Source organism: Callospermophilus lateralis, chromosome 8 (assembly GCF_048772815.1).
Source record: "Callospermophilus lateralis isolate mCalLat2 chromosome 8, mCalLat2.hap1, whole genome shotgun sequence".
NCBI classification, from domain to species: Eukaryota; Metazoa; Chordata; class Mammalia; order Rodentia; family Sciuridae; genus Callospermophilus; species Callospermophilus lateralis.
The window spans coordinates 107319184-107333481 of NC_135312.1; the positions used below are offsets into that span (position 1 = coordinate 107319184).

Consider the following 14298-nt stretch of genomic DNA (forward strand, 5'->3'; position numbering starts at 1 on the left):
AAAAAGTATACCATAGATATTTCCTCCTCAGTGCACAGTATCAGGAGACACAGAATGTAAGTCTGTAACTGGTGCTGTAACTCCCTTGTTAGTCATCTGATTGCCTTCTCAGTTATCAGATTAGCTGCTGTGTTACTGCAGTACTTGGGTTGAAGTAACCTTATTAATAATGGCCCCAAAGAGTAAGAACAGTGGTACTGGCGATTTTATTACAAAATTTAATTTTTCTATTCTATTATTATCTTTGTTAATCTCTTAGTTTTTCTGATTTTTGGCTATAGTAGGGATTGGATCCACATGTGAGGCAACTACCACTGGAGCTACAATCCCCAGTCTTCTATTATTTTGAAAAAGCTCTCACTAAATTGCCTGAGCTGACCTTGACCTTTGTGTTGCTCCTGCCTCATCCTCCCATGTAGCTGGAATCAAGTATACTGGGCCTAATTTATAAACTATACTTTATCATAGGTATGCATAAAAAAAAAAACTAGTATATAGGCTCAGTAAAGAGGATACCACAGGATCAGGCATCCACTGGGGGCCTCAGAATATATCTCCTGCAGATAAGGGAAGAGTACTGTACATCCATTAGACTTCCTTCAGATTAAGGAAAAAAAAAAAATCTTCAATTGGAACAGATCAAGTAATTTCTTTGAGAGATCATGACAGCTAAAGCTAGTTTTGCTACTTTCACTATTATAAAAAACAAAAAATTGTGGACAGTTGATACATATATTGAAATATCCCAAAGGTTTACAAATATCACTACTCTTGCTCATGCTAGACCTTGTGATCTTTGATCTATGTTTTTTAATCATCATTATAGAATTCTCTCTTCACTATCACTATTTAAATCCATCTCACCTTGCACTACCACCTTCATCCCCAGTATTATTGTTATTTTAGGAACTCAAGGCCAAACCATTCACTGACAACAGTAGTGATATTTTAGCCAAAAGATAATGAACCTTTATGCAGGGTGGAAAATGGGCAATCCCTGAAGGTCACATATTGTATGATCTCACTCATGTACTTTTTTTGGTATTGAGGATTGAATCCCAAGGGTGCTTAAATATTGAACCACATCCCCAGCCCTTTTCACTTTTTATTTTGAATCAGGGTCTCACTAAGTTGCTGAGGCTGGCCTCGAACTTGTGATCCTCCTGCCTGAGCCTTCTGAGTGGCTGGGATACAAGTGTGAGCCCCATGCCAGACCTGTCCATATACTATTTTTGAAATGACAAAATTACAGAAATGCAGAACAGATCAGTGATTGCCAGAGAGGTAAGTTAGCCACAAAAAAATGTGGCTATAAAAGGGCAACAAGAGGAATCCTTTGTAGTGCTGAAATCTTCCTGAATCTCAGCTAATCAATGTCAATATTCTGCACTACTACAAAGATATTAATAAAGGGAAAACCCAAGTAAAGGGCACCCAGGATCGCCATATCACCTCTCACAACTGCATGTGGAGCTACATTACCTCAAAGTTAAGTTTAATATTTTTCAAAAACAAGTCTTTAGAATGAATTCTCAGGAGAAATCAGATAATCACCACAGTGCCCCCTAACCCTCTTAGGTGCACTGATTGTTAGCTTCTAGGAAAGTTCATATCAGTTTTCCCCAGAATGACCAGCTAATGATTAATTCTTATTTAGGATTTCTTCTTTCATTATTAGCTTTTATGTTGAATAGAAACAAACTCCATGGGCTAGAGAAAGACAAAGTTGCCAAGGGCCTGATAGTAGAGTGTCGGCTTGGCCAAAGGAACAAAATGCAAATTTTTATTTCTGTTCATTTAGCTCATACTAATATTCAAAAAATTCTAAAGCTCTGCAATCTAAGATTTACAACTTGTGGGAAGGAAGCAATGAGAAACCACAGCAGGTGGGAAGAGTTTACTTTCAATGAGAAAATAAAGGTCTTCTTCAAGTCACCAACAACAACTGCTACAAAATACTTTTTATTCACAAAGGATGTGAAAGTACAGAAATAGTGGAGCCAAGACAGTTTAAAACACAAGACTAAACTTCCATAAAACCTAACCCTACCAACACCACAACACACCAAAGGTAATTCCTTTCACAGACTGGAGGAGAAAAGGAAATACCTAAATATCACAAAAAACACATTCTACAGTTCAGTAAGTGGTGGCTAATTAGCATGAGAAGATGGGGGATTTTTTTTTTCCCCTGAAAAGATAAAAATTCTAACCATTAAAATAATGTGACAGGGGCCTGGCCTGAACCTTTACGCAGGGTGGAAAATGGGCAATCCCTGAAGGTCACATATTGTATGATCTCACTCTTGCACTTTTTTTGGTACTGAGGATTGAACTCAGTGGTAGAGCACTTGGCCTAGCACTTGTGAGGCACTGGGTTGGATCCTCAGCATCACATAAAAATAGTTATTGGGTGTATCTACAACTAAAAAACAATAATAATAAGACAAGGCTGGGGTTGTGGCTCAGTGGTAGAGCGTTTGCCTAGCACGTATAAGGCACTGGGTTCAATCCTCAGCACCACATAAAAATAAATAAAAATGAAAGGTATTATAACAATCTACAACTAAAAAAAATTTTAATAATGTGATAATCTGCATATTTTTCTCCCAAAGTGACATAACCACTGAACATATTTTTACTACATACACACATACTCTAGCTCTGACAAAGCTACAAAAAATCAATTATATGCACTACAAATCGCTTCTCTTCCTAATTTATCAACATAAATTAATCTATCTAAACAAAAAAATGATACAGAGGAGTGCTACAGCATTAGTTTTAGATGCACAATGGTCCCCAAAGGCCCACATGCTAAAGGCATCATCCCCAGAGTGGTGCTACTGGGAAGTGCTACAACCTTTAAGAGGTGGAAAATAATGAGAGGTCATCAGGTCACAGGCAATGCCCTTGAAAGGAACAGTGACACCCAAACTAACACTCTCTCTTTCTCTTCCTGCCAGCATCAGGCCTAAAAGCAATAGGTATGCCCAATTATTGACTGAAACCTCCAAAACTGTGAGCCAAAATAAGCCATTTCTAAGTTAATTACTTCAGATATTTATTATAGTGACATAAAATAAAGAACCATTTCCAAAAGCTCACTACAATTATTACATTGTGTCATCACAAGTCAATTTGAGTCTTTATACATTCATTTTTGCCTGCTTAAATTTATAATTCTTCAACTCTTCCAAAGGACAGAATGTTCACATTACCACTACACATTAAGAAATACTATTATATTAGCATAACTATATGATAAATGAGATACAGATAGTTCCCTACTTAAAATGGTTTGATGTGGGTTTTTTATTTTATTTTTTGTTTTTTACTTTGCAATGGTGTGAAAGAGCTAAATGCATTCAGTAGAAACCACACTTCAAAATTTGATTTCTAGTATTTTCCTGGGCTAGCAATATGCAGTATAGTACTCTCTACAGACTTGGAAGCAACTCATAGCTCCCAGTCCAGCATGCTATCACAAAGGTAAACAACCAATACTATCCAGTGGAGTGTTGCTTCATTATAGATGCTTGTTAGGTTAGGTGCATTTAATTAATTTTCAACTTAACAATAAGTTGTTAAGTGGTTACATCAGGATGTAACTACACCATAAGTCAAGGAGCACTTATACTTCAGAGTAGATTCCTGGAATGTACATGTAGTAGAAGATATCAAGCTTTAAGGAAAAATAGTGTAAGTAAAAAATCTTTTAACAATCAGCCAGGTGCAGGCAGCGGTGCATGCCTATCTATAATCTCAATCACTTGGGAAGCTGATGTGGGAGGACATCAGCAAGTTCAAGACCAGCCTCAGCAATTTAGTAAGATCCCCTACAAAAGGGCTGGGGTTGTAGCACAGTGGTAGAGTGCCCCTGGATTCAATCCTCAGTACCACCACCAAAAAAAAAAAAAATCTTAAAAATCAAGAAAATTATCAACAACTTATATTTTTTTCCCTGTGAACTAGCAAATGTTCATCATTATCACTGGCCATGATTAGGCCATGCTGGCATAATGCAAACACAGTTTAGTACAATGAGTAGTTGGCATCCACATGAACACATTTAGCTAGCCCATTCAGCAGATGATACTCCTGCAATATTTCTTTTTTTTTTTTAATTGAACACAATATCTCTATTTTTATTTATTTATTTTTATATGGTACTGAGAATCGAACCCAGTGCCTCACACATGGTAGGTGAACGCTCTGCCCCTCCTGCAATACTTCTAATCTATCTCCACTGTTAACTAAGGTATATCCAACCATCAAGCCAGAAGAATAGACATCAGTCATTTTTGTTGTTGTTTTTTGTTTTATAGTACTGGGGATGTGGAACCCAGGGCCTTCCATGGACGGCAATTTTTTTTTTTTTCAGATGTAGATAGACCTTTATTTTATTCATTTATTTATATGCAGTGCTGAGAATCTAAACCAGTGCCTCACACATGCTAAGCAAGCGCTCTACCACTGAGCCACAACCCCAGACCTGGACCTCAGTCTTAAAGAGAATTCTCAGAACTGGGGATGTAGCTCTGTGGTACAGTGCTTGCCTAGCATGCTCAAGGCCCTGAGTTCAATCCCCAGTACAGAGAGAGAGAAAGGGAGAGAGGGAAAAAGAGATGAAGGGAGAACAAACTATCATTAGGCACTGAGCTAAACACTTGATCCATAAAACAACATCAGTGATTATCATTTTATAGATAAAGGAATCATTAAAACTGGAATGAAGAAAGGAAATATCTTATAATATGCACATATCAAGAAACTACTGACTACTACCAGTTTCCAAAGTTATTTGGATATAAAATGTACAAAATAAATAACAAAACTTTCTTAAAGTTTTCATACGCATCAAGCAAGCAGTCTTTCTGTGTTTTCTAAAAGGTTATCAGGCCATTATTTCATATAGTCAACTTATATCTGAGGCATATCCCACTATTACTTGATTGACCTGAATTTCAAATATCACCAAAAGAAAGACCTTATTGCAGTTTAAATTCCTCAAAATCTACCCAAAAAAAAGTTGTTTGCAAATCCACAGTAAAAAAATAAATAAATACAATGCTTTCTTATGAAGCAAAGAAAGCTTTTATTTCAAGAATTGAGCTTCAGCCAGGTACAGTGGTGCATACCTATAATCCCAGCTACTCAAGAGGCCAAGGCAGGAGGATCACAAGTTCAAGGCCAGCCTCAGTAACTTAGGGACACCCTGTCTCAAAATTAAAATAAAGTATTGAGGATGTAGCTCATTGGTGAAGCACCCTGGGTTCAATTCCCAGTATGGGAATGGAGGGTGGGGGAGGCTGAACTTGAGCTTGGCAGTTACAATGTATCCTCTCTTGCTTATTAAACAGTAAGATCATTAATAAAATGATAGAAGAGGTTATAACTGGTTTTGTTTTTATGTCCTTTCTTGGATAGGGAGGCAAAAAGTTGGAAACAAGGCAGTCCTATTCCTGTTTTAACTATTCTGTGAACTCCCATTTACCACAATAAAACCAGCAGCTGGATCATTTTGATCCTCAGCCAAGATATGCAAAGCTAATTATGAAACTGTTAATTACTAAATGTTTAACAGGCTATTTGAAGACTTTCAGGCTTTCACTAATATTGCAAAAGAATGTTACTAATTTTTGCCATAAATTTAAGTCCTCACTTGTTCAAAGCCACATGCTAATAAAGTTTGAAATTAGTATTTTAGTTATAAATGTATGTTTTTTACCCAACAAATTCACAAAACACTTCTATGAAATTTAAATGTTTGTGACCAATCATTTCTTTGGGAAATATGCTTTTCAAACTGTGTATAGTTTAGTAGTTTTAAGAATAAAAACTACTTAAAAAATAAATATTATTACTACAGCCCAGAACCAAGTAAAAATATAATAAAAGTACAAGCTATCAAATGAAAATGAGTCTACTCATAAACAATGGTAAAAAGAAACTCAAATGGAAAATTTAACTGTAATACACATAATTCTTCCCCTACATTTGAAAGTTAAATATATGTCAGAGATATTCTTTTGTACTAATTCTCATAATTTAAAGTTCTCTATGCTAAAGGTATTTTCCTTCAGCTTTCTCATTATGACTCAAGATGAGTTTTACCGAGTGACTTTTGCAAAGAACTAAACCCTATACTCTCCAAGGAACTCTCGCCTGACAAATTCATGACTTAGCAACTAAATCATATGGTGCAATAGCCCAAAAAATTTTTAATAGTGAAAGGCAAAGTAAGATATTAACCAGGAAATAGGGTGAATTATTTTATACATACCCTATCTAAAAGTAACTTTTACAACTAGCTAAAAACACACAAATTTGGTCTTTAAAGTAGAGGAAACAGTTTTGTAATATATGTTTCACCTGGAAAACTAAAATACTAAGCTATTTAAACACTCCAAAGAAGCAATTTCAAAGGGCCTGAACTCAACAAGTTAATAGTTTAGAAAATTATTTTCTTGTATAAAGTCTTGAAATCTAATGCTGTTTGTAATTTATTTACATCTTTCAGTTCATTAAATTGCTTTGGTAACCACAGGTCTCATTTCAGTGATTAAAGACACAAACCTAAATAGTTGAAGAAAGCAATTACTTAAGTAAGAGTCCAGTTTTTCAGCAGAGGTACATTTTAAAATATCAATAGAATGTCTATTGCTCATTATTTTCTTTTTTTAATATTTATTTTTTAGTTATAGGCGACCATGATATCTTTATTTTATTATTTTATTTGTATGTGGTGCTGAGGATCAAACCCACTGCCTCACGCATGGTGGGCAAGCGCTTTACCACTAAGCCACAGCCACAGCCCCTGCTCATTATTTTAAAGGGAGTATGTTGTCTAAGAACAGAATGCCCCATTAACTAGAATTCACAGTATAGGACAAACACTAGATTAAATACAGTTTTTTCCGTCCTCTCAGAATATCAGGTGAAACAGTGAGAGCTTCTTGAATCTGAATATGCATGATTTGGCTAAAAATTTAGATGACAATTTTTTCTATACTTCTCCTTACCATTGCCCCTTCCCAGTAAAATGCCTATAGAGTAGGTTCTGGTTTTCCAGGTGGATATGAAATGCTCTTAATTCAAAGCTACTGAGAATCTCCCCACCCTAGATTCTCCTCTAGCCAACTTCTTAGGTTACACAAGTGACATTGAGTTTACTTCTAGGCAATTGATTGACCTAAATAAAAAACTGAAAAAGAACTAGGCTGACCTGATTTAAAAAAAGAAAGAAAGAAAAGGGGGAAAAAATAATTAAATTTAATGAAAAATGCATTTTTCTTTATTCTTTTCCTTCTAAGCACCTTCCTTACTCCTGTGAGAATCCCACAAACTCGTTTATGGAATCTATCCTCAGAAACAGAAGGAAGCACCACGGCAAAACTTTCCTAATTCATGTCCTTCAAGCTTTTTTTAACATGGTTGCTTTGGTTATATTACAAAGTTCTAACTCTCTAGTATTCATGAGACTAGACACTACTTACACAAAAACTTCACTCCTTCTTCTTTTTTTTTTTTTTTTTGTACTGGGGTTTGAACTCAGAGGAACTCACCACTGAGTCACATCCCCAGCCCTATTTTGTATTTTATTTACAGACAAGGTCTCACTGAGTTGCTTAGCGCCTCACTTTTGCTGAGGCTGGCTTTGAATTCCTGATCCTCCTATCTCAGCCTCTCAAGCCACTGGGATTACAGGCAAGTGTAAAGTTCCACTTTTGCATTAACAAGCACATTAGTCTTTTAATATGTTAGTTTAGGGGGTTTTGTTTGTTTGTTTTATGCGGTATGAGCGACTGAACCTAGGAGTGCTTTACCACTAAGCCATATCACCAGCCCTTTGCATTTTTTTATTTTAAGTTGATGAGGCTAAACTCAAACTTGCCATCCAATGGGCAGAAGAACTGAGCAAGCACTTCACAGAAGAAGAAATACAATCGGTCAGCGAATATATGAAAAAAATGTCTTTTTTTAAATATTTATTTTTTAGTTATAGGTGACCTTGAGCTTAGTTAGAGAAATGCAAATGAAAACCACATTGATAGGGCTGGGGTTGTGGCTCAGCAGTAGAGCGCTCGTCCAGCACATAAGAGGTCCTGGGTTCAATCCTCAGCACAATTTTTTGTTGTTGTTAAACACACATCGATAGAGGCTGGTGCTGTAGCTCAGTGGTAGAGGCACTGGGTTTAATCCTCAGCACCACATAAAAATAAAGAAATAAAATAAAGGCATTCTGTCCATCTACAACTACAAAAAAAAAAAAAAAATTAAAAAACCATACTGGTATTTCATCTCACTCCAGTCAGAAAGGCAATTATTAAGAATACAAGTAACAATAAATGTTGGCGAGCATGTTGGGGAAAAGGTACACTCATACATTGCGGTGGGACTAAAAATTGGTGCAACTACTCTGGAAAGCAGTATGGAGATGCCTCAGAAAACTTGGAATAAAACCATCATTTGACCCGGTTATCCCACTCCTTGGTATATACATACCCAAAGGACTTAAAATCAGCATTTTATAGTGACACTGCCACATCAATGTTCATAGCAATTCAATTCACAACAGCTAAACTATAGAACCAGCCTAGGTGCCCTTCAACAAATGAATGACTAAAGAAAATGTGCTATATATACACAATGGAATATTACTCAGCCATAAAGAGAAATGAAATTATGGCACTTGCCAGTCAATGGCTGGAACTGGAGACTATCATGCTAAGTGAAATAAACCAACGCCCCCAAACCAAAGGCTTAATGTTCTCTCTGTGGTGTGGATGCTAACTCACAATAACGGTGGGGGGGTAGATCAGAGAAGAATAGAAGTAAACTCAATTAGACAAAGAGGGATTAAAGAAAGGAACAGGAAATGGGAATAGGAAAGACAGTAGAATGGTTTGACATTATTTTCCATGTTCAATTTCCAATGTAATTCCATATAATGTACAACCAGAAAAATGGGAAGTTGTACTCCATGTATGTATAATTTGTCAAAACACATTCTACTGTCATGTAAAACTAAAAAGAACAACAATAAAAAATAAAAAAAAAAAAAAAACTTCCCATCCTTCTGCCGCCTCAGCTTCCAGAGTACCTGGGATTACAGGCAGGCAACACCACTCCCAGAAGCATTTCTTTTCTACTTAAATTTCAAACTTTTAAAAGATGGATTATTTCTGACAAGTCAGGAAAAGATGGAAAACATTCACATTTCAAGCTACTTTCTCTTGAAAACAATAAACAAACAGGGGGGTTTGTGCAAGTAAAACCCAAATGATGAACATCAAAGTTAATGGGGCTGATACGTAAGAATGTTCAAAATGTTTGGTAAGTTCTTCTGTGTTTACCTTTTCTGTGAAGGTTAGGGTGGGGGGGGGGGGGGATGCTGCTTTCAGATTGTCAATGGAGCTTTCATGGTGTGGTATTAGTAGTAACTGGCCCACTTACTTCTGACTCAGGCCAAGTTCTATGTTGGGTCAGTTTTTATTCCATTCTATACAACTGGCAGGGGAAAAGGAAAGTTTAACAGTTCATTTACTTGGCACAATACACACAGGCTGTCACAGTGGAGATTTTGTCTCTTCCAGTCTTGTTTGCCGATCCATCCGTCCACCTGATAGTAGGTTTCAAGTACTGTTATTCTGGGCTGGGATGTAGCTCAGTGGCAAAGCGTCTGCCTTGCATTCGCAAAGCCCTGGGTTCGACCCCCAGTTCCAAAAAAGACAAAAAAAAAGAACCCCATCAAGTACTGTTATTCTTCTAACTAATCAACTGAAGACACCACTTCCCCCATCTCTAATTTCCACTACAAGGCTCTGACATCATTCCTGACCAGCCTAGCTAGGTTCTAATATTCTCAGCATGTGTGATTTCACTTGGCACTTCAAACACTATTCTTGAAAAGAAGTGAAATATCTCACTGAAATTTGCTTTTCCTTCCCACTGAGATTAGGAATGTGCATTTTCAGGTGCAGAAGACTCCAATGCAACTGAAAATTTTAAAGCAGTACTCTGGTGGAGGAAGGCACTTGAGAGGCACTGAAACACCAAGGGGTGGGGACAAGATCAAAGCAGAACATTCCTTGATCTTCACATAAACAGCGTTTGAGAATAGGAACTTTCTGGAGACATTAAAATAAATTGCCTTGTAAAATTATGGCCCATTTTCCATAGGTTTGGTAAATATGTGATATCAATCCATGATACCCCAGATGTGACAGCTCCATCAGAGAAAATGAAAAATCAAAATGGCACCAGGTGCCGTTCTTGGGGCTTGTCCAATGACAACCATCGGAAGATTCTATGTTATTCTGTTCTCCCCACATTAAAGAATAATCAATGTCAGAAAATAAGAGCAATTTGGATTTGGACAGATGTCATCCAACACCTAACTAGCAAAGCAACTCTTTTTGAGCATTCGATCCTAATGTATCTGATGGTCCCAGGATCAGGAGAGCTTATTTGCCTTAAAAAGGTTGGCAAGAAGGATACCCTGTAGTCACCCATCCCAATGCTTAGGAATATGCGTCATTATCATCTCAGAAACTTATAGCTAAGAAAATCAAACCACCACATTTTTATAAAATTTCTCCTTCTCTAGTCCAACTTGAGATGACCAAATCCAACCCCACGAACAATTCTTCCACTTGAAGTAAGAGGAAAAAGAAGCCTGGCGGTAAACACACATAGAAAGGTTAACAAACTCGTCTACTTTTGACAAGGTTGTGCAACACCAGAAGAATCCGCAGGGTGCCCTTCCAGGGGGGTGTTTTTGAATGTGCCGGCTCTGCAGTTACATCTGCAATTGAAACTAAAAACTCTGAAACTGACTATTCAACTGATTCCCCTTCAATGAAAAGCAGCATCTTTTTTCCAAAAAGTAAAGTAGTAAATAAATACACAAACCTTAATGTTCTACTTTAGAAGCTCAACATGGACTTTTCCCAGAACCATACAAGTTTCCTCCTATACCCACATTATCCCACATTATCAAACACCACTGAAGTCTAAAGGAAAGCCACATGCAAGGGAAGGAAGGGAACCAGAAATCAGGGTGGCAAGAGTAATCTTTGGCACAGGGAAGGTAAGATCCCACCCGCTGAGACTCAGAGGTCCGAGCACTGTTGGGGAGCAGGGGACTAATCAGAGAAGGTCCACGCGTGAACACACACACACACACACACACACACACACCCCTCTGTCGCCGGGCAATCCGAGCTCAGTAGTGAGAAGTATAAAGAATAGCAAGGGGAGGGAAAAATAAATCCAGGACGCCCTTGAAAAAAGACTCGGAGGTGGGAAGGCCTGGAAGTCCTGATGTGAGAAGTGGGGTGCTTGGGAAGAGCTGTGTCAGGACAGGGTGGCGGAGGAGAAGGTGCAGCCTGAGAGAAACAAACCCGGCCAAGTGCAGGCGACCGGAGGCAGCGGGTCTCACCTGGGGGGTCCTCTCGGCGGGGTTCTTCATCACCGCTTGGCGGAAGCTGTTATCCACGTAGGACGCCATCTCCCCGCGCGGGCCGGGCCGGGGCCGCTCGGCACCCTCGCTGGCCTCCTCCCGGCCCAGCGCCGCCGCCGCCGCCCTGCGCGGCCCGCCCGGGCTAATCAGCCAAACCGCGGCGGCTGCGCGGGGCGCGAGGGCGGCTTGGCCGGGCCGAGAGCGCGGGACAGGCGCTGTGGGCGCCCTCCGCGCTCAGCTCCCGAAACGCGCGGCCGGGAGGGTCCCTGCGGTCAAGCCTGAGGCGCTCCAGGCAGCAGGGAAGTCCCCTTCTTCCTCCTCGCCGCTTGGCTCCTTAGGTTTACAGGCGCGCCCGGCTCCCTCCTGGCCCTGGCTCGACACGCCTCCCCAAGCTCCGCTCGGGGGACACTGGCGGCTCCTCCTGGCCTCAGCGGGCCCGAGTTATTTTTAGGGAGGTACGAGTGGCAGTAGCGAGGGGGAGGGCTGCAGGCAGGCGGAGCCTCCTCTCCCCCTGCGCGAGGGTCGCCCCCTCCTCTCAGGGGCTCGCGTCGCCGCCCAGGGGTCTCCGCGAAGCACTCGGGTCTCCTGCGTCCCCAGTCCTTGGGCACTTGGACGCCGCTGGTCTGCAGGACGCACCGGGTGGGTCAGGCTCAGGTCCGGGCGCAGCGAAGCCCGCTCGCTGCAGTCGCCGCCGCTCCTGGGCTCGGTCTACTGGGCTCGGCCGTCCCTCCCGACTGCTGCTGCATCCCCTCGCGCCGCCCCGCCGCCGTCGCCGCCGCCTCTGTTGCTCCGGCCGCCGTCGTGGGCCCCGCCACCGCCTGCCCCCATGGGCGCGCGCGGAACGGAGCTGCCTCGGCGCTGGCGCCGGCGCCGCCGCGGCCAGAGCCCCAGCCGGGCTACAGCCTCCGGGTCGCCCTCGGCAACTTTGTTCCTCGTCTGCGCGCGGTGGAGCAGGGGAAGAGGGACCGCGGGTAGCCCAGGTCCGGACTCCCGGCGGCGGGAGGGTGTCCGAGGGCCGAGTCGAGCGCCGCGCACAGCCCCCTTGGAGAGTGTGTTTGGGAAGCGGCGATTCCCCTCCTCTTCCTCCGCCTCTTCCTCCTCCTGCGCCTTCTCCGGCCGCCCGAGCCGCTCCTCAGGGAGGAAGCGGCCTCCGGGGCTTGTTGCTTTGTGCTGCAACCATGGTGAGCAGTGAGTGACAAGGCGGAGGCCAGTCGGCGGCCGCCGCATCATCGGGGGGGCGGGCGGCCCCGTCGCGCCGGTCCCGCCCCCTCGCGCTCTCCGCGCCCGCCAGTCGGCCGCGCCCTCGCTGGAGAGCAGCACCTTGGCTGCGACCAGGTGACACCAGCACTGGGACCGCGAGGGAATTGCAGCGCCCTGAGCTGATCTGGCCTAACCCCGGCACTGACTGGCCCAGAGGAGGCGCCGCCAAGTCTTGCTGACTGAGGAGAGCGCGGGACTTGTCTTTCCCAACACCCGCCCCCCATCACGCTGCGCCCCTACCCATCCTTGGCATCCAGTCCCGGGAGACCCAGCAGCGTGGGGTCGCCTCTCCCAGATGACCCTGGCGCCAGCCCTCACCAATCTGGCTGAAAGCTGACCGAGAGCAGAAGCCAGAACTTGGGCCATACTGAGCATTCTTTTAGAACCCAGGGGTTGACTCTGGGTGCTTCCGTGGCGATAAATCCTCTTACGATTTTGCTTATTTGTAATTTCTTCTGGGAAAACGTTCCTGTCCAACTTCCGTGCTCATTCTGGCACCTTCAAACACTCACATGATCACAAAAGTAGGCAGATGGGAACGTGCCGATTTCAACAACAGAACCAATACCACCCCCAGACACACAAACATGCCAGATTTAATGGTGATCCGTTGTTAGAGACCAGGACAGCAAGTTCTGTGACATAATCAGAAACATTTATTGCTACTAATAATAATCTGTCTTTGCCTTGGGCAGAGCATAGCTCCTTCTCTAGATCCCAAGTTTCCAAGCTAGATTCCCTTGGTGCAGAGACCATAACAAGGTCTCTTAAGATGTTGATGCTCCCGCAGTTTTATTTTTCCTTCCTTGAGCCAGTCTGAGCTATGTGATGTCAGCCCTGATGCAGATATGTCATTAGCCAAGCATCAGAAATCATTTTGTTGTCTGGTCTCAGAGTTTTATTTTTGTTTAGCTCTATGCACCAATGAGTTCATGTTTTGATGTCTGTGTGGGACCGAGAACCATTAGTACAGTTATTTATGAACACTACTTTTTAAAAATGTTTTCACACATGCTTCTTCAATATCTAGTTTATTTTAAACACTTGGAATAGGTTGTCAGCTACCCTTTGGGTATCCTTAAGTCATGTGTGTGGCACTGATATTGCATGGCTTCTTAGACATGTCCATCTTTTGGAAACTGAATCCAAGTTACAAATTATATCTATAGATCCTTTTTTATTACTTTTGCTGAAACTACTTCTTAATATTTCTTCTCTCAGTTGAGCACTAACATCAAATTCTATATAACCAAGACCACCACCTTGAAAACAAAGGAACATAAGGACCATTACAACTCTATAAATAGAAAAAAATGAATTCAAACCCAATGAAGTAAAAAAATAAACCTGACCTCTCCACCTGGTGTCTAATAGACAATTTAGAATTAACATGTACAAACAGGTTCCATTTTCTCTTGCCCAAAATATACTCATTCTGCAACCTTGACCATCACAATTAATGCCATCTACACCTTTGTCATCACACAAGTAAAAAACCCTTAGAATCTTCCTGGATTTCTTTCTCCTATGTACTACAAAGGACAGTAAAAACCGCTAATTACTGTATCTGG

The 14298-nt window shown here is 41.7% G+C and overlaps 1 protein-coding gene across 5 annotated transcripts in view; it reads right to left on the reverse strand.

Moving 5' to 3' along the window:
* Positions 1-11600, reverse strand: part of Rapgef2 (Rap guanine nucleotide exchange factor 2) — a 251756-nt gene extending 240156 nt beyond the window's left edge. For all 5 annotated transcript variants that reach the window (XM_076865043.2, XM_076865040.2, XM_076865042.2 and 2 more), the window contains exon 1: positions 11447-11600. In XM_076865043.2, the coding sequence (XP_076721158.2) occupies positions 11447-11515 (69 nt within the window). In that variant the 5' untranslated portion in view covers positions 11516-11600. The remainder of the gene's footprint in view (positions 1-11446) is intronic.
* Between the last annotated feature and the right edge of the window lie 2698 nt (positions 11601-14298).